The sequence below is a fragment of the Zalophus californianus genome, chromosome 10, assembly GCF_009762305.2.
Source record: "Zalophus californianus isolate mZalCal1 chromosome 10, mZalCal1.pri.v2, whole genome shotgun sequence".
NCBI classification, from domain to species: Eukaryota; Metazoa; Chordata; class Mammalia; order Carnivora; family Otariidae; genus Zalophus; species Zalophus californianus.
This window is the reverse complement of record NC_045604.1, coordinates 55,460,863-55,488,302: the sequence shown is the minus strand read 5'-3', so window position 1 is coordinate 55,488,302 and position 27,440 is coordinate 55,460,863. Positions and strand designations below refer to the sequence as shown.

Genomic DNA, 27,440 nt, shown 5'->3' with positions numbered 1-27,440 from the left:
GAAGAGTCTAAAATTGCAATTTTTGGCTCGTGTTCTCAAATAGTACCATTTACCTGAAGCTAACAGACTGGAGATGTGCTTTCCAGTCGATCTTAACCTGGCCCTCTCCTCCTTTGAGTTACCCTCCTGACCCCTGTGCATTTGTGCTCCTGGTCCAGAAACCATTCAACGAACTTAAGATGGCCAGCTTCCAAAACTTGATGGAGAAGAAAAAAAGATGGTGCCTATTTAGTATTCTATTGTTGCTTCTGTAATTATTCTTCTGTATGGTTTCCTAGGCTAATATTTAAAACTAATTTTATGCTTTCTCCAACTCGTTTTACCAGCTCCCTCTGCTGACCCTTTCTAAAAGGATGACACTGCTTAAATCCCTTATAAGTTCTGGATTTTAAAATCAGATTTCTAGGGTTAAAGAGCTCTCGACATGAAAGGACTTGATGAAGTGACAGTCACCTAAATTACTTTATTCTTTGGACTGCCCCTATGATGGCTCAAGGGACTAATGACGCAAAAGTGTTTGGCAGGCCGCAGGCCTGTTTCAGGAACGGCTGTGACGTTGGAGGTGACTTTGGCGCCCTCTAAAGGTTACCATGAGAAGAGCAGCCGCTCAACAAGCTTTCCTTGAAGTTTATGGCTTTGCCGGAACTGTGACGTTTAGGAGGGCGGGGAAAAGGGGAAGAAGTTGTTTATGTTCTTCGAATCCAAAGCCAGTATTCTAACTCGTCGTTTAGCCCTCCCCTGAGATCACGAAGTATCCAGCTCTTGTCCTACACAACTTTTTATCCTCAGTGAGTGGGACGCTTTCTGCTGTCACCAGGATGACTGGGAAGGCAAATGGTTTTGTTTCACTCTGAGACCACTTGATCAAAGTCAGCTTTCCTTTGTTTTCCTTTTAGAACAAAGACTTTGAGTTTTGAAAAAAATAATTTAAGGCAAACACTGTCTTTGTCTATTTGCTTTGAGAAATAATACACAGAGAGTATCTGCTCTGTGCCAACAAGGTAAGTGTCCTGGATTATTCTTCTTTGCTGTTGTCTTTTTTTTTTTTAATGGGGAGATGTTTCCAGAAACTGCTTTTGCAGAGGATGAATATTCTTCTTGGTAAGTGCATTCCCTAAAAATGTGTGTGATTCTCTTCTTCAGTAGCCTCTTGATTAGGGTTAAATTAAGGAGAAAGTCAGAAAGCAAAGGAGCATTGTAAGGAAACAAAGTTAGGTTGTAGGGAGAAACCATCTGAAAGAAAGGTGTTGGTTGGAATCATAGAATCATGGGACTTTCTATAATTCTCTTCTCACCTCTGATTTCATCTGATGGATGAGCTGGTAGTGCCAGGCATTGGGAAACATAAAATCACAGTTTTGTAAAAGGAAATTCTATAACAATGTAAGGGCATTGGTGGGTGATGATAAGAAATATAAACAGATGAGATTCAAATAAATCATAATCCATAATCCACCACATGATTTGCAAATCACCCAAACCTCTCCATGTCTCAAAAATGATTCCTACATTTTCTGGTCTGGCAGGTTTGGGATGGGGTTTTCATGTCATTCAAAAGTCCAGCTCAATAGTTTAGGGCTCATCTCTACCAAGGAACTCATTATAAGCAACCTTTGAGCTACAGAGGACCTTCCATTCATAGCACCCTTTCTAGTTTACAAAGAGCTTACACACACCTTATGTCCTCACCCCACCCAGCCCTCAGCCCCCACCCTCCCCCCCCCACCCTTCGAGCCTGCAGTATCTCTCCTACCTTTCAATTCACACCTATTTTGGTACCAAATACTTGTCATTCAGACATAAAAACAATTCTCTTGGGCTGGAAGGGAAAACAGGAAAATTACTAGAAACCTCTGTTTTACAAATGTGGGAACAATCTCACAGGGAAATAAAGATATTGTTTAAATGTATACAGCTGGTTAGAGGCAGAGGGAGAACTAGAACCCACATCTGCCATTTCTAATTCACTCACCAACTTCCCTCAGTGATTCAAAGCCTGTTTTTTTTCTTTTTTTTTATTATTATGTTATGTTAATCACCATACATTACATCATCCGTTTATGACGTAGTGTTCCATGATTCACTGTTTGCGTATAACACCCAGTGCTCCATGCAGAACGTGCCCTCTTTAATACCTATCACCAGGCTAACCCATCCCCCCACCCCCCTCCCCTCTAGAACCCTCAGTTTGTTTCTCAGAGTCCATAGTTTCTCATGCTTCGTCTCCCCCTCCGATTCCCCCCCTTCATTCTTCCCTTCTTACTATCTTTTTTTTTAACATATAATGTACTATTTGTTTCAGAGGTACAGATCTGTGATTCAACAGTCTTACACAGTTCGCAGCACTCACCGTAGCACATACCCTCCCCAATGTCTGTCACCCAGCCACCCCATCCCTCCCACCCCACCCCCACTCCAGCAACCTTCAGTTTGTTTCCTGAGATTAAGAATTGCTCCTATCAGTGAGGTCATATGATACATGTCTTTCTCTGATTGACTTATTTTCAAAGCCTGTTTTTTAAATCACTGCCCTCACTTGGAGATTTTTAATCTGCAAGTGTTGTGTAATTTTAAGAGACATAAATTCCCAGTTTGTTATTGTGGCCTGTACAGTCTCTTAAGTTGGTCTGTAAAGGACAAGGTGTTTTCACCCCAGAAAACCACAGCCCACTCAGCGTCTCTAACTAGGCCTCCAGGCAGAGTTAAACAGCCCAACAGTGCTGCAAACATGTGTACCCAGAGCACGCTGCTATTACAGAAACATACCATGTGACATCATGTGTGTCCACATCTCTCCATATGGTAGCATCTCCTTGTGGACAGTCACTGGGTCTATTTAGTACTATTATTTAGTCATCAGGTCTTCATCTTTGGGTCCCTCACACTTGACTCAGTAACTGCACTTAGAGATACCCAGGGTGCATTGTTGAATGAATCAATTTGCTACCAGTCTATTCACTGTAGCCCATTTTGCACTTTACCAGTTCAATTAAGCGACGACTTCTTTTGTGTTATTATTGCAAAGACAGAGCCAGCTGAGATCTACCAACTTCAGGCTTCTACTTAGTGGCCTGGAAATTCCAGTGTTCTTGTTGGCGGAGGCCATTCATTTCTGATTAAAAGCTGTCTAGAAATCCTACTCCTCAACCTAAAGGAAACCACAGGTATGTATGCATACTTATTTCCAAACTTGCTGATTAATTTTGTCTTTGTGAGCTGTCTTTTCTAGGAGAAAGAGAGGGAAAGAGGGAGACAATTAGGGAGCTAGGGAATGAACACTGATAAATATTTAGTGGTAGGCACTTTTGTATAAGTAATATCACTTCATTTAAAACTCAGACAATTCTTCAACATAGCCAATTTGCTGGGATTAACTGAGTGGTGAGCCCATCTGTCAATACAAAAGCTGTATCGATGTTTGCAAATTATAATACCAAGAAAAACTGGTTATAAATCCCTGGGACATGTACTTCCTCCATTCTCTACTGACAAACATGGGCATCTGCATTTCCATAAGACCTCATCTAGAATGTCCCATATAACTTTCCTTGGGGACTTTCTTCTAAATTATGGTCAGTCTGTCTTGCCTCTGTGCAAGATTAAGGCCCGCCCTTAATTCATGGAATATCTTTGTTGTATGGCAGGAGATGACCCATGGCCAGCTATTCTTCAGGACTCTAGATGCTTTGAATAAAACTAACATTTTTGCTAGCTGCAGTTCCTAGGGTCCAGAGGGACTAGGTGGTAGCAAAGGGCTCTTTTAATACTGAGAGGATCTAAAGTCCCAAGGGGCACCTGGCTGGCTCAGTCAGTAGAACATGTGATTCTTAATCTTAGGGTCATGAGTTCCAGCCCCACATTGGGCATGGAGCCTACTTAAATAATAATAATAATAATAAAATAAGACATGTTTAAAAATTAAACATAAATAAATAAATAAATAAGTCTCAAGGGGATCAAGGTCCTGACTATACTAATTAATAATAAGAACTAAATTTAAATGAGCACTTACTATGTAGGAGACACACTTCTACAATCCTTCCAACATATCAATCATTTCATTTCATAACAAATATTTAAGATATTATTACTATTATTATTTCCATTCCCATTGTACTCAATAGAAAACTGAGGCCCAGAGAAGATAAACAGCTAGTCCGAGGTCATACTATTAGTAAGTGACACTAAGATTTAAGCCAAACAGTCTGATTTCCAGAGTCTGATTTCATTTTTAACCAAAATGTGAATCTGCCTCAGCTCAAAGAGGATGTGTATACCACTAGAAGAGTTGAGTTCTATGACAGGAGGTTCCTTCCAGTCTTGTCATATAAAGAAGCTCAGCCCAGCCTTCCCCCAACAGAGTACCATGGCCAGGCGAGTTGCAGTGATTGGAGCTGGTGTGAGTGGCCTGTCCTCCATCAAGTGCTGCTTGGATGAGGACCTGGAGCCCACCTGCTTTGAGAGAAGTAACGACATCGGGGGACTATGGAAGTTTACGGTGCGTAGTTTGTACCCTCCCACCTCCATCAGTCATAATCTGGCGGTCTGCTTTGTCCCTGCTCATGCATGGTGGCTTCAGCCTACCTTGATGATCACATAAAAAAGCAGCTCACCGCAACACCACAGGCTTGTGTGTGCAGCATAGTGATGAACCTGGAGATTTGGCAGAGCAGGGGCAGTTGGAAGAGGGAGGAAGGAAGAGTTAAGTCTGATAACACAAGCATAGTATTGGAAGTTACAGTGATTTCTAGACCATGGACATTCTGAGACAAAGTAACAGTGTCGCCTAGGTTAGGCTGAATGGCATTGGTGAATATGGAGCAGATGACGCGTTTGGAAGGATGGAAGTTGGCATCAGGGAGCAGAGCTCCAGCCCACAGGATTATTCAGGTCTTTGGGAAGAGAATTGGCAGAAGTGAAGCAAGAATCCAGACCCTGAAAGGTTGGGGTAGGTGGTTGAGTAGCTTTCACATTATCACAATAAAAAGAGCCAAGGCACTGATCAATCCTTCTAAGGAGTGGAATGTGCATCCTGGGGGGGGTTATACCTAGGGCTAGGCCAGCTGTTAGGTGACTTGAGCAACAAAAGTAGGGGCTGGAAGTGGCCAAATACCACCTGCCTCGGGCCAGGATTGGTCCTGGTAACTAGGAGTAGCAGGATCTTCAGCAGGGACCTAGGGATCCGTCCCATTGGTGGAGTATAAAGTGTCAGAAGATAGGCGGTCTAAGTACTGGATGCTTCGGGAGTAATTGAAAAGCAACGTTCAGTGGGAGCTCATGGTGGAGGAGGGTACTTCAAACTGGTATGAGGGAAGCCTTCATGGAGAAAGTGGCATGGGCCAGTCTTTGATACACAGCAAAGAAAACAAAAATAGCAAATGTATGTAAGCAGGTATGGTCACAACCCTAGGATTATAGTGTGCTAGGGGGAAAAGCTTCTTCTGGTGTACTGTGACCCTGATTGAGCCACCAAATGTCAATGTGGAAAGAAAACACTAGGTCTGGTTTGTGTACCTTCTGCTATTGGACCCCACGGTTGGTTTGGTTTTCTTCCCCCACTCTAAAGTAATAGAGATAAATTTTAGAAAATAATTTTGAGTTAAAAAAAAGAAAAAGAAAATAAGAGTGTCTGGGTGGGCTTAGTTAAGCGTTTGACTCTCGATTTTGGCTCAGCTCATGATCCCAGGGTCCGGGGATCGAGCCCCTCATCGGGCTCCCTGCTCCTCAGGGAGCCTGCTTCTCCCTCTCCCTCTGCCACTCCCTCTGCTTGTGCTCTCTCTCTCTCTCTCTGTGTCAAATAAATAAAATCTTAAAAAAATAAAATTAAATTAAATTAAAGTCTTCAGTATAAGTGCTGATGGGAAGGAGCCAATAAAGAGAAAGTGACTGAAAATATACATGGTGGGGGACCTGGGTGGCTCAGTCAGTTAAGCATCCAACTCTTCGTTTTGGCTCAGGTCATGGTCTTAGGGTCATGGGATCAGGCCCCATACTGGGTTCCACACTCAGTGCAGAGTCTGCTTGAGATTCTCTCTCTCTCCCTCTGCTCCTCCCCCCCACTTTCACATTTGCTCTCTCTCTCTGAAATAAATAAATAAATCTAAAAACAAGAAAAAGAAAATATACCTAGACAATAAATACAAAAATCAGTGAGGAGTTCTGTGAGCAAAGGCAAGAGGAAGAAGTCCTCATGAGTGGAGGGATTGAGGATGGCAAAAAAAAAGAAAAAAATAAACAAGTCAGACCGTAGGCCTCATGTTCATGGAATCACTGAATGGCAATGTTGGTCTTGGAGAGGGCTGCTAAATTTTGTTAATTTCTTTGTAGTTTGAGAAAGATATTGTGTTTAATAATTCCAGTCCCACCAGTGATTTCTGACAACTATAGCATGGAGATCCAATGCTGTTTTCCTGGAACTCTTTGGAATTACAAATGGAATCTCTTTTCTTCCTGCCTCCCCCACCCCATCAAGCTAACTATGTTTCACCACAGGAAACTTCTAAAGATGGGATGACCAGGGTCTACAGATCATTAGTGACAAATGTCTGCAAAGAAATGTCATGTTATAGCGACTTCCCCTTCCAAGAAGATTATCCCAATTTCATGCACCAAGGAAAATTTTGGGATTATCTCAAAGAATTTGCTGAGCACTTTGACCTTCTGAAATACATTCGGTTTAGGGTAAGACAACTTGGGTTATGGAAGGTTAATGAATGGGGGCTGCCCATTCAGCAATCTAATGGAAAAGGGATCCTAAGTAAATTTATTCCTGATTTTATCTCTATCTGAATAAGGTAAATAATAAAGACTCCTCACTTCTCCCATTTCTCATGTTTTACTCAAATAAATCATTAAGATACTGACTTTCCTGATTCCTCTGCTGAATCCAAATTCTTATTCGGGATGCAATTTAGAAATTTTTTTTGAGACGAAAGGAAAAATGAATTTTGTTCATGAAACCTGCCGGGAAGAAATGACTAGGAATCTGAACCACAGAAATTACAATGAGCCAAAACTCTTCCTACATTTTCCCAATGCATTCAGTATTGTAACTCATCCCCTCACTGGGTATAAGAACTAAGTGTTTCTTCCTTCCAGTGAAGGCATGCAGATGTTTTGGGTCCTACACTATAGGACAGATTTTGAGACTTTGTACAGGTTACTTAATTTCTTTATCGGGAAGATAAACCAATATTGACAGACCTCTTACCCTGAGATAGGCTTGGCCCACGTGAAATAACAAACATGGTTACCATACCAGCCATTTCATGAGGTCCCAAGGTGATTGACAGAAAGTGAGTGTTTGTCTGCCACTTTCAGACCACGGTGTGCAGTATAACGAAGCATCCGGACTTCTCTGAAACCGGTCAATGGGATGTTGTCACAGAGACGGAGGGGAAGCAGGAACGAGCTGTCTTTGATGCTGTCATGGTTTGCACCGGACATTACCTGAATCCCTGTTTACCATTGGAGTCCTTTCCTGGTGAGTCATTTCTACCTGAAACCATATCTACTCCTCTGGGTTCTCCTCGAAGAAAGTCATTTATCTGTAATTGGAAATAATTCCTAATGATTAGAGACAACTCTGTGTTCACCCTAAGAAATAATATGTACAGATCTTTGAGAGGTATAAAGCACTATGTAGGTGTCTTCTTATTTACTTATTAATATAAATGCTGCCATTACTGAAGTTTATCATGCCTGTCTGATTCAAGTTCAATGATCACATAAGGCTTTTGTGTCATAAAAAAAATGCAAGCTTTTAAATTTTGTCATTGAATTTCAGGTCATTTGAATCAGGAGTGATCTGTAATTCAATAACTTAAAGGACGTGAGAGTATAAAGAAACTTGACAGATTTGTTTTTAAGAAACTGAGCAGCAATTATACATCCAAAGAAATATTTTCATCCTTCAAAACAGTCACCACAATAATAATCCATACATCTCTTATACCAAGGCTATCACCACAAAGGAGTTTTAGAAATTCCTTTTGGAAATGCTTTTGACTCCAAGAGCACATTTTTTGAAATCTACAGTTGGCCTTTGAACATCCCAGGGGTTAGGGACGCTGACCCCCTGCATAGTCAAAAATCCCCGTATAACTTTTGACTCTCCCCAAAAAACTTAACTACTAATGGCCTACAGTTGACTGGAAGCCTTATTAATAATATAAACAGTCGATTAACATATATTTTGTATATTATATATTATATACCATATTCTTACAACAAAGTAAGCGATAGAAAAGAAAGCATTACTAAGACCCTAAGGAAGAGAAAATACCGTTTATAGTACTGTATGGTATTTATTGAGAAAAATCCATGTAGAAGAGGCCCCACATAGTTCAAACCCATTGTTGTTCAAGAGGCAGCTATACTCATGATTGGCAGATCTCCATCTTTTGAGATCAAATGAGGATTATTAAAATGTACTACAGCTACTCTTCTGTCACTTATAAGTGGCTTTAAAGGCAATTGAGTAAGAGAAGTTTTGAAACTTCATTAAAGAATTGAAAGAACGTTTAAGGAAGAGTGTGAAGAATAAAGCTTGCAAACCTGGGCCAATTAAAAAAAACAAAATGTTTGTAAATCTTATAAATGTAATCTCAAATTAACAAAATATCCCACTTTAAACAAATGTTTTAGGGATCAAGTGAGACTTCAGTGCATAATTTTGCGAAGAAGCAATTGTATAAATGGTGATTGGGCTTCAGACTTGCAGCAAGCCTGTGGGCTAAATACACAATGGCACTGGACTAAAGAGATATAGAAGCACCTCTTATAAAGAAATTTCTATGGGGAAATGTGTTACAAGTGTCAAATAATTGATGTTTTTGGAAGGTAGTGTCTTGTCAGGTTTGGGTTAGCTTACCCTCAGTTCACTTAGACTCTGACCAAAAGATGCTATTGCAAAAGATCAACCAAGTACTGAGAGGTGAGGATCCTTGTGGCAGTTTAAAAGTGTATAATCTGAAAGAGTTAGTTCCAAGGAAAGAGACTGGGCAAACATAAAATAGAATTGCAAGGTAGTTTGGGATCATTTTGAGAGCAAATGTTTCTCTATGCCAATGACCTCTGGGGAATAAATGATTGCATTAGAAGTATTGGTGTGCCCTTCTCTTTTGCCCCAAAGCCCAGATTATGGAAAAGGAAGAAACCCACACATGCAGATTTCAGTGATCCTCCTCAGGAGGTCTAAGTTTATGACCAGACTCTAGAAGGATTTGTGACAGCAGGACAGCAGGACACCAGGACAGATACCCCAGTTTCCTCTGTGTTCCCAGAATGAGGAATCTTGGTGAGTGGACTCAGTGGAAGGTTTCTAAGGAGTTCCGATCTGCTGCAGGGCAATGACCCTTGATGATAAGTGACCTTTAGCATACTAGTTATGAACAAAATCCTTAAGTCAGCAGCCTGGACCACATCCCGGTTCTAATTGCAGAATCTTGGGTAAACTTCACCCAATGACTTCATTTCATAGAGCGGTCATGAGAATTCAATGAGATTATCCATGTAAAATACTCAGCAGAGGACAGAGCACATAGGAGCACTCCATCAACACTAGCTACTAGCACTGTGACTCATGACCTACTGGGAACTAGTATGAACATTTTGAGAACTGTTCAGAAGAAGCTGCTTCCTAAGAGCCATGTGATTCCCCCAGACTAAGAACTATCCATCCCTCTGTTATAACTCCTGCCTCGGCAGCCATCCCACCCGAGTGCGCGCTCCTCCTCTATCCCAGGTGGGAACCCCTGGGCGGGTAATGCAGACATCAGTTCCGCATCCCTCTCCCACACACAGAAGCTGTGTAAGAGTGACTCTCCAACCATATATCAGTTGTGATCGTTAGTTATAGATGAGTGATGTGAATGCCTAATTATGTTTGATCAATTATTAATAAATCTCTTGAAACTTTGTGAGCATGGTAAATGGAATTCAAGTGCATTTCCTAACACATAACATTAGGGCGATAAGTATAAGATGAACAAACCACAGCAGCAAAGCGTTCCAGAGATAATTAGTGACAAGGCAAACTAAGTCCCATGCCCCTCAGCAGACCCTGAGGGTGTCACTGTATAAGAGGACAATGTAATAATTGAAGGTTATAAGGATGACCTTGAATTATCAGTATGTTCTAGTTTTAGGACATAAAATATATAATATCCTTCAGAAAGATTTCTGTAAAAAAAAAATTAAGATCTTGATGTTTCTGTGTTAAATTGCCCAGTTGTCTGAAAATTTCTCTCCCCTGAATGTTGCATTTCCTTGGCATCAAATGATGCATTTATTATATTGCATTAGACTTCCCCAAAGTGAGGGGATGGCACTCCAGAAGTGCTCAGTAGTCCCCAGTTCTCTCCCTGTCCCCATCCCCATACACGGATGTGAGATAGAAAAAGGAAAATATGGTAAAAATGAAAGCTGAAACTTGAAGTAATTTTCCGTGACAATAGTATGTTTAATACGTGCTTATTGAATGAAGTCAGTTACCTAACAGTCTTTTATGAAAACAGCCTGAAAGAAAAGAACTAGTGTAATGATAGATGTAGGCTTTGATCTCAGCACAGTGTTTCGCAACAACTGCCAAGACCTGAGGTGCTTATTTTAAAAGCAAGTTAATGTGTTGTTTGCAGAATAAGAACCTCCAAAAGTGGGACCCTGGAATCCTAATGTTTCCCCAGCAATGTGATTCTCATGGAAACTAAAGGTTTAAGAATCATTTCCATAGTCCGAGTAGAGGCAGCCTCGCCCTGTGGTTACCATGGGGTTAAGTTCAAGTTGTGCCTCTGACGTTTATTGGCACCTGGGCAAATCCTGTGTCCTAAGTCCCTATTTCTCCACCTGTAAAATGAAGTACTCACAGCACCTTCTTCCTAGGGTTGCTTGAGGATGAAATCAGCTGCTAGCCATGGAGTGCCTAGCACAGGACCTAGAACAGGACCTAGAACAGCTCAGTGGAACTTCTGGGTGTTGGTATGAAAGAATTCTGCCCACTCTTTTGCAGAAAAAGAAATGGAAAAAAATTACTGGTGCCAAATTAAATATAATTATTTTCTATTTCCAGGGCAAACTCAATCACTTAAGTCATTTGAGGGAAAAAAATAGCTTGAAAGGTAACACAAATTGGAGTCATAAAACTGGAATTTAAATCCTGTCTCTGGTACTTATTAATTATACGGCCTTAAGCCAATCACTTAACCTTTCTAAGCACTAATGGATTTACCTGTAAGACAGGGATGAATAACTACCCCTCCAGGAGGATTACTGCAAATCTGACTTGAGAGAATAACTATGGAAGCACCTGGCTGAGCAGAATTCATTAAGATTTTTTGGTAAAAGGTAACTTCCTGCTAAACTGTAACGTGGATTCATTCTTTGAGTAACAACAATGCAATTTACCGTGCACAAAGCCATGACAGAATGATACTGGAAGAGACAGGGGAGGGTACTGGAGCATAACACGGATGTTAAAAGTCCAGGATCTTGCATCAGAGTACTTGCATTTAAATTCCCAGCTCAGGGCTCCTGGGTGGTTCAGTCATTAAGCATCTGCCTTTGGCTCAGGTCATGATCCCAGGGTTCTGGGATGGAGCCCCGCGTCGGGCTCCCTGCTCAGCGGGAAGCCTGCCCCACTCCCCCTGCTTGTGTTCCCCCTCTTGCTGTCTCTCTCTCTGTCCAATAAATAAATAAAATCTTAGATAGATAGATGATAGATAGATGATAGATAGATAGATAGATAGATAGATAGATAGATAGATAGATAGATGATAGATAAATTCGCAGCTCTCAGGGCACCTGGCTGGCTCAGTCAGTGGAGTGTGCAACTCTTGATCTCAGGGTCACAAGTTCAAACCCCACGTTGCATGTGGAACCTACTTATAAATTAATTAATTAATTAAATAAAGTAAGTTCCCAGCTCTCTATTCATTGGCAAGTGCGATGTCACAAAAATCACATAATCCCTACAAATCTGTTTCCACATATGTAAGATGAGTAAAAATAGTATAGACTTCAAAGGGTTATTGTGAGAAAAATCCATGCAATCACTCTATAAATGTTATTAGAACTGCAATACAAAATGTCCTTTGGATCAATTAAGGATTCCCTGCCCTCGATTTATTCTGAGGGAAAAGATTATAATCTCTTTCTTTCTAAAACAACCCCAACTCCATTCAGATGAAGCATTAAATTGAAGTTCCATCTGCCTGAGTTTAGAAGTTATTAACAATGTTAAAGTTTCTTACTGCTCTGGTTTAGAAAAAGGAGGATGTACATACATGTGTCCTAGCTGACGTTGCCTTTTTTCTGTTAAAAAAAAAATATATGGATGGGACGCCTGGGTGACTCAGTCGGTTAAGCTTCTGCCTTCGGCTCAGGTCGTGATCCCAGGGTCCTGGGATGGAGCCCCGCATCGGGCTCCCCGCTCCACGGGAATACTGCTTCTCCCTCTCCCACTCCCCCTGCTTGTGTTCCTGCTCTCGCTATCTCTCTGTCAAATAAATAAATAAAATCTTAAAAAAAAAAAAACTACAGGTGAATTGTCAAAAAAAAAAAAAAGACCCCCACTCTGCATATATGTATGCTGAAATGCACAGCTCTGTTTTGTATGGGAGAAAAGACTTTCCCTCTACCCTCCTCAGTTTGATAGGCAGATTAGAAGGGAGAAAGGTATACAGATTTATTAATTTTTAATACTAATGTGGGGGCACCATAAGAAAATAATGAATACCAAAAAAAAGCTGTGAGATTTGAGTGTTTATATACCATCTTCATAGAGAGAAAGGGGATGGGGTGTAGGCCATCCAGGGGAGAGCAAATGTTTCTAGAAAGATGAATAGGCTCTTAGAAGAATGGATGGGAGATACGATTGTTTGTGACAACGTTTGTCTGGGTATAGACTTCTACGGTCCTCTTCTGTGATATAAGAACCGATCTTCCCTGGTTGGTGAAACTGCCAGGAAAGAGATTTATGACCATAGGAGTCCTTTCCAAGGATCTGCCTTTAGGCAGATGAGGGGGGTTCAGAGAAAGCCTCTCCCTGCCTTTGCTGTTTTTCAAGATCCTTCACTTGAAATAATCAGTATATCAAAGCGGCACATTTTGGGTAGCATGTCCTATACTCCTTCAGTGGTAAAGTAAATATTTCAAACATGACAGCAATCCAAAAAAAATAACATCAAGTCGTCATACAATTTCCTCAAGGAAATGACAAGGCATTGGAAGACAAAGCCCTGGCCAAAATCTGAACAGTTTGGGAATAAATACCAGAATTTCTGTCAATCTTTACTTAGACCAGAAGGCAAGAGAGCTACAACTGTTTGGGTAATGATTTCAAATGCTGTCAAAACCCCTCTGACATCTGGCCAAGGTTTACTCTTTTTAAGATGCCTTTTTTGCTGGGGCACCTGGGTGACTCAGTCGGTTAAGCATCTGCCTTCAACTCAGGTCATGATCTTGAGGTCCTGGGATTGAGTCCTGCTCAGCGGGGAGCCTACTTCTCCCTCTGCCTCTCCCCGCCCCCGGTTTGTGCTCTCTCTCTGACAAATAAATAAAAATTTAAAAAAATAAAATCTTCAAAAGATTCTCAAAAAAAAAAAAACAAAGATGCCTTTGCTGCTTTTCACTAATCACCATGGATCTTTCACAAGTAGTTGTAAGACTGATGTTGAGCTGGAGGAGGAAAAACTTGCTACCAGGGTAGCCAGCTCCCCTTGCAAGCAGCTGTAGCCACAGCCTGTCAAGCTTGGGTCAAACACCAGGCCCCAGGCTTCAGAGACTCCAAGGGTCAAGGTCTCACAGCGGTCTCCTTGCAGCCCCTCAAACCCGCCCCCATGTCCAGGGGACAGAAAATGTCACAGCACTTTAAGTTCTTTCCTGAAATTCTCCAATTTCCAGCTCCTGGCCACTTCAACTCCAATCCCCAAAAGTGAGTGAGGGGCTAGGGATCCCCAAAACAGGTCTGCAGACACATTCTTTGCAAATTCTGCACAGTGGATTTAATACATCCCTTGGAATACGGCCAGCATTGTATTCAGTTTCCAGCTTGGGGGGCCTTAGGAGGCAAAGAATCCAATTAAAATATTGTGTTACACATATTACTTATGCAACAAATGTTATTAGGTAAATCAATCAATCACTGTATGATAGGAGAATGATATATTCTGGGAGACAGTTTCATCTTTTTATTTTTTAGATTTATTTCTATTTATTTTATTTTTTTAAGATTTTATTTATTTATTTATTTATTTGTCAGAGAGAGAGCACGAGCACAAGCAGGGGGAGCTGCAGGCAAAGGGAGATGTGGGCTCCCTGCCGAGCAGGGAGCCCAATGCGGGACTCGATCCCAGGACCCTGGGATCATGACCTGAGCTGAAGGCAGACGCTTAACTGACTGAGCCACCCAGGCGCCCCCCATGTCTATTTGGGGGAAGGGACAGAGGGACAGGGAGAGAGAGTCTTAGACTCCCCGCCGAGTGCGGAACCTGCTGCGGGCTTGATCTCATGAACCTGAGATCACAACCCTGAGACCACCACCTGTGCTGAAACCAAGAGTTGGGCGCTTAACCAACTGCACCAACCAGGCACCCCTTCTTTTTATTTTAAAATTTCAGAAATGCTTGAAGTATTGGGGTGAAAGGCTGTCAAACCCTCTGAACTGCAGAGCTTCCCTTTCAGATTCATTGTCAGAACTTCGTCTCACCCATCTGTGGGTCTGACAGTCACTGCCCCCATCGCTCTTGTTCCTTCTGCCACCTCATAATTCCCCGTGGCTGCAGCTGCCACTGGAAACACCTCTACTTCTTCTGTTACTACCAGTCTTCATTTATATGAATCCATGGTTTATGTCCTTTATAGATGCCAAGGAGATAGTTACCAAAAATAAATCAAGAGAAGAAATATTTGAGAACCTTCTCATATACATAAATACCATAATAGTGATACTTCTATTAACAGAGTGTTAAGAACTTGAAAGGTGGTCAGTAACACAAATATAGATAATGTAAGAAAACAGTATAAATAAGCGCACGGTATAATAAAGCATTAAGCATATAATAAAGAATAAAGTAAAATTACATTAAGAATAAGTAGCAAGCCTAAACCACAAAAATTATTACTTTATGTACAAGAGAACTTGCCACAAAATTTATTTTGTGGAAAATTATAATTGAACTAAAATTCAATCTGTAAATGTGTTATGTACACAAACCATATTCTCATAGACTATATCTGTTGGGTAAAATGCAGTCTATTTCTTGCTTATGATGTTCAGGGTCATGCATGAGAGGTTTGTTATTGTCTGCAGTGAGCTTGATTTCCCCAAGTATTTGCTTTCAAAGGGAGCACTCATGTGGAATACAAATTCTCCTGTACTTGTCAATCTCCTGCAGGTTGTACTAAATCTATATCTGGGCTCACAGAATCCGGTGGAGAGGGAAATGGTGTGCTGCTTCTACTTCCTGCAATTAGCAGCAGGAGCAAAAGGCTGACATATGTCTGGAACTTCCCTCTTCCTACAGACCCCATGCCTGCCTCCTAGGGAATTACAGCTTTAGATACTTCTGATTTTCTGATCCCTCCTTCCCCTCAGGTATTCATAAATTTAAAGGCCAGATCCTGCACAGTCAGGAGTACAAGAGCCCAGAAGGCTTTCAAGGCAAGCGCGTGTTAGTGATCGGTCTTGGGAACACTGCAGGGGACGTGGCAGTGGAACTGAGTCGAACGGCAGCTCAGGTACACCTGCGGGAATCCATACCCTCACCCCACCATCGTTATAAAACACAGTGGCCAACGGCTAAATCATGTGGACGCAGCAAGAGTGCGACAAATCCACAAGTGACGGGATTGAACCATCTCCAAGAGGGGTCTAGGAAATTGTATGGATGTCAGACCACTAGGCATCCTTCAGAGACACTGTGTCAGAAAGAAGACCAAATGGACAAATGATTCCACCCAGACCAATTATCTTTCTTTCACGCTCTCCCTTTGCAATTCTGGCGAAACCCCCATAGAAACATAGAAAAGGGAAGTTGTTTTCTGACCATGCTTGTTTTTAAAATAAAAGCAACCTTTACTCTGCCCACGAAGTGTCTGTAATGATTTTAGAGTGTCCAAGCATAGATTCACAAATTAGAAATCTGTTCCACTTTAACATAAATTATAGGACAATGATTCGATCTGGAAAGAATAGATTTTTATTTAACTCAGTTAAAATAGCTTTCTCAAAACATCGCTTTAAATTCTATATTACTTAGATGTTAAAAAAAAAACCTGCCTGATGAATAGTGCATAGCTACTAGTCCTATAATTTTTCATAGTGAATATGATAAAAATACTTAACAGATATATAGATCAGATCAAAGTGATTTACAAAAACAATGGCAACAATAGAGACAGTCATTTATAGATCTATGTACAAATTTACCAGTTAAGAACAGATGTTGTGAATGAAATCTTGCCATTCACAACAACATAGATGGAGCTAAGAGAGTATTATGCTGATAAGCAAAATGAGTCAGTCAGGAAAAGACAAATACTAAATGATTTCACTCATATGTAGAATTTAAGAAACAAAACAAACAAGCAAAGGGGAAAAAATAAGAGAGAGAAAGAGAGACAAATCAAGAAACAGACTCTTAACTATGAAGAAGAAACTGATGGTTTCCAGAGGGGAGGTGGGGGGATGGATGAAATAGCTGATGGGGATGAAGGAGCGCACCTGTGGTGATGAGCACCGGGTGATGTATGGAATTGTTGAATCACTATATTGTACACCTGAAACTACTATAACACTGTATGTTAACTAACTGGAATTAAAATTTAAAAAACTTTTTAAGAAAGGACAGATGTTATAACAACATTTGAAACACACCAAGGAAAAATACTACAAACTGATGTACATATATTTATCCTTCCTTCCTTTTTAGGTACTTCTCAGTACCAGAACTGGTGCCTGGGTTCTCCAACGCTCTTCAGCTGGGGGCTACCCACTTACTATGGTGATTACAAGAAGATGGCTTAATTTTACTGCACAAGTTCTGCCCTCGTGTGTACTAAACTGGATTCAAGAGAGGCAATTGAATAAAAGACTTAACCATGAGAATTATGGATTAAGTATTACAAAGGGGTACTTAAATTTTTTTATTTAATGGGAAAATTATTTTTCATTCTGCTTTATTCAGAACTCAAAATCTTCAATAATTATTATGCTGCTTTGTTTATTCTGTTCTGAGTTTAGCTCCTTAATTAAATGTCCATCAGGTACCACAGCAGTCCTTGAAATGGGAATATTCTCTGGTAACAAAAGTAGTAAGTAATTCATTAAGCTAGAAGAAAACGAAGGATAAAAACTTTACATTTCGAGCTTGAAAATCAGGAAATTAAAATTGGCTTTGAGGAATCTTGGAACGGCTGCCATCTACAAATGGAATATTTGCAGCATCATAAGTACAGATGGCCAGCTAACTTTTAATAAATGTCTTCTCTGGCTGAATGATTAGATGATGCATTTCCAACAGGAATTCCTAGAATTACATATTTTAATATATATCTGTATAAAGTTGCACATGGCAAGAGAAAGAAAACCTTTGAAATGAATATAAGGTCATTAAATGTGACTTTTATTTTATGCTTGACCCAAATATTTTTCTTTGGTAAGACAGCTCTCAACTTATAAAGAAAATTAATGGCAATGGATAATTTGTCTTTTTTTTTTTTTTTTTAGCGAGAGTGAGAAAGAGAGACTGTGTGCACATGTGTGAGCGGGGGAGGGAGAAAGGGACCAAGGGAGAGAATTCCCAGTAGCCTCGACACCCAGCACAGAGCCCCATGTGGGGTTGACCGTATGACCCGGGAATCATGACCTGAACCAAAATCAAGAGTCGGTCGCTTAACCAACTGAGCCACCCGGGTACCCAGATATGTCAATTTTACAAAGACATTATGTCTGTTGTGATTAGATAGAATGATGTTCATAATGAAAATATTTATCAGCATAAATCGATTCAGATTTTTATTTTTATTCAAAAGTTTCTTGGTAACTTCCTCTTTGCCTAATGTCAATCCTTTGAGGCCTGGGTGAGGTGAGACCCAAAACTGATTATTAAATTGTTTGTTGTATACTTGATCCTGATGCTTCAAGAAAAGCATTGCTCCAGAAATGAATTTCAAGAGAATTTTAAACCCCAAGCAGGAAAGAATAGGTTTAAACATTGTCCACATGCCTTCTACTGGAAGTAGGAACACAAAACGTGTTATTGCAACAGTAAGTTGGATAGGAAACTTTAAACTAGACATTGGTCAATTCACTCCCTTGGCTTGGCAGATAGTGTCCTTGAATTGACCAAATAAATGATTTGCTCAACTATCTCACAGATATAACTACAATGAATAATTTTCTCTTCTGTGTCAAAGGAAAAAATCAAAATTCATTGTGAATGATGAACTGCCAACCTGTATCCTTTGTGGGACAGTCACCATGAAAACCAGCTTGAAGGAATTTACAGAAACCTCTGCTCTCTTTGAAGATGGAACAGTGGAAGAAAACATCGATATTGTGATCTTCGCTACAGGATACACATTTTCTTTTCCCTTTCTCGAAGAACCTCTTAAAAGCCTTTGTACAAAGAAGATATTCCTGTACAAGCAGGTTTTTCCTTCAAACCTAGAGAGAACAACACTAGCTATCATTGGCCTCATCAGCCTTAAAGGATCCATCTTAGCGGGCACAGAGCTCCAAGCACGCTGGGCCACAAGAGTATTCAAAGGTACTTGACTTTCTTTTAAAGCCCTATGTGATCAACTGAGTCTTCGAATTAGTGCTTTGCAATTTAGCCCAAATGGAACAGATATGAGCTAAAGTAACACAAAATATCAAAAGAGTTTAATGGATACTTAACTTCATATATGGGTAATATTATCATGGGTGTGCTTATATCGCTAACGTGATAAAAGAGTGGGAAAAAGGTTTTGATTCTGTGGATGAGAATTGGACAACAAGATATAATCACATTTCTCAGATTAACTGAAATTATTGAAACTTCAGGATCCTCTATTCTGTTCTACTCTAAGTCTAGTCTAGTTTATTTGCTTCTAAATCTTATCATTTATTTCTAGAAGTAGAATTTTGTGCCGCTTCCAAAGAAAGTTATTGGAATAATGCACACTGTGTGATAAAGTTGAGTTCTGGGGAGATGGTAACCTTTGAGAAATGCCTGTAAAAAATTTTTTAGACACTGGACACCAAATTGTCCGTTTTCACTGTAAGAGCACAAATGATGGGGTCAGGGCTACCGGGGTCCGATCCTAACTCTAAAACTCATTATCTTTGTGAGGACCTCTCTGAATCTCAGCCATTTCATCTCTACAGTGGGGATAATGAAACCTCTTTCACAAGGATTTTGTAGGATGGACATCCGCCAAGCACTTACCACCCTTCTTGGCACACAGTGAAGGCTATAAATTGACAGCTGTTATTATCATACCTCGTTAAAGCAGGGCAAGTTTTAGATTAGTGAGCATTTTAAACAATTGCACTTGTATGACTTTTTAAATATAAACAGCAATCACAATTTCGCCAACCAGCCATCCTTTAGCAGATGTGTGTCCTTAGTGAATAAAAACAATCACCAATAATTTATAAATAGGATATAATGCAGTACTAAGGAGTGTCGACTTCCATCACACTGTTCAAATGTAATAGACATCAAATTCCACACATTTCCATTAAGCGATCACAAATTTTTATTTCTTTAAGGCCAATTAAAGTGCTTTCACAGCATTATCTGATTATATTAAAACCACAAAAGATTCTTAAGTACCTGGTGGGGTTTTTTTAAGTGTTTTACAATGAGCTCAAAAATGCCTATCAGAATGATAGAGCTGACAAAATGAAACTCGGTTAGATCACACCCCAGGAGTAATTACATGCTTCTCCAGAGAGCCTCCGGGGACGATCTGGGAAACACCAAGTAAAGCCTTGCCCACTTTTTACAGGGTAAAGTGATGGTGGTGACAAGTACACTACAGAGTGAAGTCAGACCTAGCTCAAGTACACAGTAACCCCACCCTCTGGAGTCAGCACTTGGCTCCTAGCCAGAAGAGCAGAGCCCACACCCTGAGACTGTGCAGGTGAGAGGCTGAAACTGAGCACATCCTCACCACCACTCAAGCAGTCAGAGCTCTGTGAGGCCGAGAGACCATCAGGCGCTTCCACGCTTGAGGGTCCTGGTATGACGAAAGTGAAGACATGTCAAAGCAGGGTTATAAAAATGAGGTCAATGTTAGTATTTCCATTTAACCAATGAATGGCTTTCACACACACACACACATAAATACAAACAGGCATATATATACAAACCATATAATACAAATAATATTATATATGACTATATGTGATGTGTGAGCAGATAAATGAGCTGGAGCAGGTGCTGATGACCAGTGGGCCCATGCAGGCTGAGGGCTGGGCCGTGGGTGTCCGTCCTCATGATTCTGGCAGTAGAGGACTCTAGGTAAGTGGGTTTGAAGGAGGACTTTGCCTCTGGAGATTACCTCTAATTCCAGACTAAACTTTGACTGTTACATGTCCTAAGGATAGAGCAGTGGGCGGCCCGAAATGAGGAGGAGGAGGAGAACTCAAAGGAAAATACGTGTGATGTTAATGTGTTTCCAATTTTTCTCACAGGACTCTGTAAGATACCTCCATCCCAAAAACTGATGGCTGAGGCTACTAAAAAGGAACAACTCATAGAAAGGTATGACATGCATGACATGCAGCTTGTTCCAGCAAAACCTACCCATATATTACCTCACACACACACACACACACACACACACACACACACACACACACACACGCATCCTCAATATAAGAGCCATTCCTAGAGAAGCACTACAGCAGGTTGGATATCACTGCACTAGAGTCAGAAGAATATGTTTTTAATCTTAACTCTTCCACCAACTGGATTTGTGGCCTTAGATGTGTCAGTGGAGGCACCAACCACATCACCTCAGCAGAACAGAGAGCCTAGCCCCCAGCAGATGGCAATCGTGGGTTCCCTTGACCCCCAGAACTCCACTGTGTCTTTGTCCTCCTGCCTCTCAGGATGCTCTTTCCCTGCATTTACTGGTACCTCCTCCTCCTCCTCATGCCTAAAGACTGGTGAACCTGGACCTTAACCCTCAGACCTCTTCTCACTTCCATTAACACTCACTCTTAAGAGGCCTCTTCCAGGCCTGGGGCTTTAAATGCCATCATATAGTCATGGCTCCCATACCACTTGGGTATCTCAATTTGAATATGTCTAAACACGAACTCTCGACCCCCATCACCGCCCCACCCATCTTGCCCATGGGCTGCTCTGAGACTTCTCTCCCCTTCTTCGTCACTCGCTACTCATTCCAATTGGTCCGTCTAAAACCCTAGAGTGATCCTTTCCTCCTCTTTTTCTCTCAGATCCTGTGTTAGCAAATACTGTCAGCACCTACCTTCGAACAAATCCAGAATCCAGACCCTTCCAGCTACCCCCACAGCCACCCCCGACCAGGTCACTGTCGTCTCTCACCAGGACATTTGCTGTCACCCCTGCTCTGGTCTCCCTGCTTCCACTCCGTTCTACAGTCAGATCTTGACACCACAGCAGGAGTGAGCAACACCACACTGTTCTTCTATTCAAAACCCTCTGATTGCTCCCCATTTCACTCCCAGAAACTTCCCTGCAACTCTGCAGCCCTCCGGAGCAAACAGCTAGCTTTGCACCCTCACTGCTCCCTGTCCTCCCACCTCGCCATACTGCTCCAGTCACTCCAGCCTCCTCCCTGGTCCGCAGACATGTCAAGGAGAGCCCTTTGCACTTATATTCCCTCTGCCTGGAATGTTCTCCCCACCAGATAGCTACAGGCTCACTCTGTCAAATATCACGTCATAACTGAGAAGACGTCTCTCACAACACTGTATAAATATGGCAGCCCAGCCAGTCCCTTCATTGCATCTTCCCCCTACCTGCTTTTATATTTCTTAATAATACCTATTACCACCTGATTCATTACGTATCCATTTGGCTGGGGGTGGGGGGCAATATTTTTTTAAGATTTTATTTATTTATTAAAGAGAGAGTGAGTGAGAGAGAGAGAGAGCACGAGCAGGGGGAGAAGCAGAGGGAGAGGGACAAGCAGACTCCCCGCTGAGCAGGGAGGCTGACTCAGAGCTCAGTCCCAAGACCCTGAGATCAATGACCTGAGCCAAAGGCAAACGTTTAACAGACTGAGTCACCCAGGTGCCCTGTCTGGGGGTTTCTATAGCCTATTAATTTCCTCACTAGAATGTAAGTGCTTTGATGACAAGGCCTTTGTTTTATTCACTGAGGGACCCCTAGCACCTAGGATGATGCCTGTCACGTGATGGACACTTAATATTTATTTATTGAAAGAATAAATGAATGAATGAGTGAATGAATGACATTGGGACATTACGAAAGTTTACTAACAGCAGAAATAGGTAGGAATAAAGCTTTCATATACATTACACTCATATCTGTGTCATGTTCAAAGCTGGTACACCACAGATGGCTCACAATTAACATCAATAAAAATAATTTAGGTGGCGGGGCGCCTGGGTGGCTCAGTCATTAAGCGTCTGCCTTCGGCTCAGGTCGTGATCTCAGGGTCCTGGGATCGAGCCCCGCATCAGGCTCCCTGCTCCACGGGAGGCCTGCTTCTCCCTCTCCTGCTCCCCCTGCTCGTGTTCCCTCTCTCGCTGTGTCTCTCTCTGTCAAATAAATAAATAAAATCTTTAAAAAATAAAAATAAAAAAATAATTTAGGTGGCCATATATGTGATGCTTTCTGATCATGTTCATTCATTCAACTGTTGTATTTGGACTGACCAGATTTTTACCCTCATATCAAATTCAAGAACTTAAACCATTATCTAGAGCTCCTCTTCCAATTGCCTCCTTTTACCATTCCCTTTAACCAAATTAATTACCCTCACAAATACCCTTTGTAGATAAACTCCTCTCATTTTTTTTCTTTGCAACATAGAAAGACATCCCCAAACGTGGTTTGACTCCAATAAAAAGAAACAAAATGCTGGGAGAAGGGATGACTTATAACTTGAAAATGAAAAATGATCCATCTTTTTTCCTCTCAGGGGTGTGATGAAAGACACCAGTGAAGACAAACTTGAGTTCATTCTGTACCTAGATGACCTTGCTGCATGCATAGGCGCAAAGCCCAGTATCCCTCTTCTGTTCCTCAAGGATCCCAGGCTAGCATGGGAAGTTTTCTTTGGACCCTGTACTCCTTACCAGTACCGCCTCGTGGGCCCTGGAAAATGGGATGGAGCCAGAAATGCCATCCTGACCCAGTGGGACAGGACACTGAAACCCTTAAAAACTCGAATCGTTCCCAATTCCACCAAGCCTACCTCCATGTCACGTTATTTAAAAGTTTGGGGGGCACCTATCGTCCTTGCCTCTCTTCTACTGATCTGTAAATCTTTGGGGTTTTTTTTTAAATCGGTGCAAGATAATCTACAGGATAGAATTTCCCCTTATCTAATAAGTATTTGGTGAGGATGAATCTGATTCATTATAAAAGCTGTCCCTGGCCACGTTAATTCTAACTCCAAATATTTTGTGCATTCCTCCTCTCCTTCCCGTCTTAACTGCTATCATCCAAGTTCAGGTCCAGTCATCTCTTATCTGAATTATTATACTGTCTTCCCTCTGGTCCCAGTGCCTCCTTTCTTGCCTCCTTTCCAATCCATATTCTACTCTGCTACCTAAGCAACTGTTCTAAAATAAAAATATTGTCACTGTTTCCATCAAGATCTTGATAGGAATAAAATGACACTCAAATTAGGTAATTTGTGGACATTTTAATATGGAGGTGATTACAACAGGTTTGGGCAGAGTGTAGGGAAATCATAGGGATAATAAAATACTCCCAGACTGGTAACAATGAGGTATTTTTACCATTCCTAGGCCTAGTGAGGCAAGAAGAGAAAACAATTACGAATGAGAGAGAGAGAGACTTCTTTGTGAAGAGGGCCACCTCTCAAGAGTTATGACCTTCAGATGACAGAGGAAGGCAGTCTGTGGGTCTGTGGTAACCCCAAAAGTACAGAGCTTGGGAATAAATTCTCTAACTTTATTTTCTTCCCTCCCTCTCATCCCCTGCCCATGCTCCCCAATGGCCTAACCCAACCAAAACTCAAAGGGCAAGGTTGCCGACTATTGTAGATTGAATCATGTCCCTTCAAAAAGATATATTCAAGTTCTAACCCCTGGTACCTGTACCTTATTTGGAAAGATCTTTGCAAATGTAATCAATTTAAGATGAGCTCATGCTGGAGCAGGGTAAGCTAGATCCCATATGACAGGTGTCCTTATAAAAGGAGGAGAAGACAGAGACGTGGTAGAAAATGCCATGTGAAGACAGGCAGAGGTTAGAGTGATGGACCTACAAGAATCACCCAGCAAGCAAACACTGGCAGCCAGGGAAGAGGCATGAACAGATTCTCCCTCAGAAACTCCAGAGGAAAGCAACCCTGCTGACACCTGGATTCCAGACTTTTAACCTCCAAAACTGTGAACGAATAACCCACTTGGGACACTTCGTTATGGCAATCCTAGGAAACTAACACATGGACTGATGTCATCCATGGAGGTCAGCCTTCGAAAGTACAGACTGAGCAGACAATGGAGAGCATATGAAAAGGATCCAGTGCAGACATGTTGCTTTCCAGTTTAAAATCCCTGAAAATGTCTCTTTGATCAGAGATAATGGGCCAAATTCCCTAGCCTGGCAAAGGAAACCCTTTGTGATCTGAGCCCATTTGCCCGATCTCCAGAATCTCCCAGCCCCACTTCAAACCTCCCAGCCAATACTACCAACCTCTGAACTGTGCCATACCTCCTCACTTTGGCTCAAGCTCTTGCCTCCACTGGGAGCTCCAACTCCAACTGCTTTCGAGAGACACTCAAGCATCTCCCTCTGTGAAGCCTTCCCTGAATCCTCAAAGCCCCACTTTGTAATGACTGCACCTCATGCACTGCTTTGTCATTGCCCTTTCTCACTGTAGCGTATAGTTGATCCTCCAACATCACGGGTTTGAATGGAATGGGTCTACTTATGCGTGGATATTTCTCTCAATGATTACAGTAGAGTCCCGTAAATGTATTTTCTCTTCCTTATGATTTCCATAATAACATTTTCTTTTCTCTAGCTGACTTGATTATAAGAATACAGTCTATCGTGCAAATAACACACAAAATATGTGTTAATTGGCTATGTTTATCAGTAAGGCTTCCAGTGAGCAGTAGGTTATTATATAACTGTACTGTTGAGTTTGGGGGAAGTCAGAAGTTATTCAGATTTTTGGCTGTGCAGGGGTGCATTGTTTAAGGATCAACTGGAATATTCTTTTTGAATCCGTCTCCTAACAAATGGTGAGTTACCGAGAGGAACTGTATCTTGTTCAGCTAAAACTGCCTGATGCAAAGTACTGCTAAATAAATGATTGCTGATTTAACAGTGGCCTTGCCAGCTGACATTTCTTGTCTGTGCTCTTCTACCCACATTCTTTCTCCTGCCAACATGATAAATTTCCTCAGATTACCTCAGCCATGCAAATGAGCAAGGATAGTCCACCAACAGCAAGAAATCCATATGGCAATTGGAGTAAATATAACTACAGAGTAACCAGGAGCCATGTGTACTGGTTGAAAACACTAACTCTAGAATTTGACCTGGATTATAATCCCAGTTCTGCACTAGCTGTGAGGGCTTGGCCAAGTGATTCTCTGATCCTCAGTACCCTAATCCGGAAAATGAAGAGAAAGTGCACAGTGAGACAGTATAGAGTGTTAGACGCACAGTGATTTGACTATTAATAGCTGAAGAGTCTGAGGACATTTTCAGTTTTCTAAATTAAAGGATTTGAAACCTGTTGCCTAGTTCTTTTCCCTCTTGCCTCGTCAGAAAGCATGGCCTTGGGTCTCCATGAATTCTCCGGTAGCACTTTCCAGCTAGGATCACTCTTCTGTCCTTGTGACCACCCCCCAAATCCCTGAGACCTATTGCCACCACCATGGCTGTCACCACCATGACACTACCCATGTGCTACTCAGATGGACTCTCCAGAATACAACAGGTCAACATCAGCCAAGGAGGAATTGTTCTCAACCATTAGGAGTGGACCTCTTGACATAACTTGTTGATGTATCTAGATTTTTACTGACAATATCACCCAGTAGAAGGGGCACCTAACTCCAAATCTTCAAATCCAACTAAAACTGACCCACTGCAGTAATGCCATGTTTAAGTCAACTGTACCCAAGTTCTTGAAGGAGAAAGCAGAGCCAAGATGTCTTTATTACTCATTACATGATGTAATGTTGTGATTTTTCCCATGTATTAATTTTTAGATGAGAAATCAAACTCAGAGAAGTTAAGTAATTTTCCCTGAGTCACAGAGCAAGTAGGAGACAGAACAGAGATTTGAAGCCAAACATATGCAACCCTAATGCCCAGCCTGCCTCACCAGTTGCCTTGAGAGAGAACTCCTCCATTCACTTTTTACCACCTTGATTTGCTTATGGGTGAAGCTCCAAGCTGGACACCTCCTCCCTACACCTTGAATAGACTTCTAAGTACTGTGCTTATCACATTCCATGACCCCAGTTCTCGAAAAACAAATGTGTCATGAAAAAGTCACTGCAAGTAAATCATTTTAAATGGTAACACTTTCCACATAGAAAAACATGCTATTTGTATGCCACACTGGGATAAACTAGAAGGGGTAGGGGCTTAATTCCTAACTAATATTTTTTTAAAGATTTTATTTATTTTATTTGACAGAGATGGACACAGCGAGAGAGGGAACACAAGCAGAGGGAGTGTGAGAGGGAGAAGCAGGCTTCCTGCGGAGCAGTGAGCCCGATGCGGGGCTCAATCCCAGCACCCTGGGATCATGACCTGAGCCGAAGGCAGATGCTTAACGACTGAGCCACCCAGGCGCCCCCCTAATTAATATTTTTAAGGGCAATCTCTTCAAGTTGCCACAACCTGGTGTGAAAATAATGTAAGACCATTTTATAGTCATTCAAAAAATCATAACAGTTGAACTATGTAAAGAACATAACAATTCTTTCTTTTCTTTTGTTGATAAATGTAACATTGAAAGTTTTTGTATGATAAGAATAGATTCAAGTCCAATCAAACTTTTTGCAAAGCAAGTAATTCAAAATAAGACATAGTTCAATTTTGGGCACCTGGCTGGCTCAGTGGGTTGAGCATTTGACTCTTGATCTCAGGGTTGTAAATTCAAGCCCCATGTTGGGTGTAAAGATAACTTAAAAAAATAAAATCTTGAAGACATAAAGACATAACTCAAATTAGTAGGAGTGTGCTCGATAAGAGCATTCACTCTGCAGGCAC

General features: G+C 41.4%; 1 protein-coding gene across 4 annotated transcripts; it reads left to right on the top strand.

Moving 5' to 3' along the window:
- Positions 1-720: 720 nt before the first annotated feature.
- FMO4 (flavin containing dimethylaniline monoxygenase 4) lies at positions 721-25,532 on the top strand. 4 transcript variants are annotated; one of them, XM_027612271.1, is made up of 10 exons: positions 721-1,001; positions 3,030-3,164; positions 4,361-4,498; positions 6,493-6,681; positions 7,321-7,483; positions 15,593-15,735; positions 16,929-17,128; positions 18,415-18,767; positions 20,684-20,753; positions 23,149-25,532. In XM_027612271.1, the coding sequence occupies exons 3-10, from the start codon at positions 4,367-4,369 to the stop codon at positions 23,570-23,572; spliced, it is 1,674 nt and encodes a 557-aa protein (XP_027468072.1). In that variant the 5' UTR covers positions 721-1,001; positions 3,030-3,164; positions 4,361-4,366; the 3' UTR covers positions 23,573-25,532. The 4 variants fall into 4 exon arrangements, with proteins under 4 accessions (XP_027468072.1, XP_027468074.1, XP_027468071.1 ...); XM_027612273.1 differs by having other exon boundaries at positions 3,026-3,164; positions 23,984-25,532; XM_027612270.1 differs by having other exon boundaries at positions 3,026-3,164.
- The last annotated feature ends 1,908 nt before the right edge of the window (positions 25,533-27,440 follow it).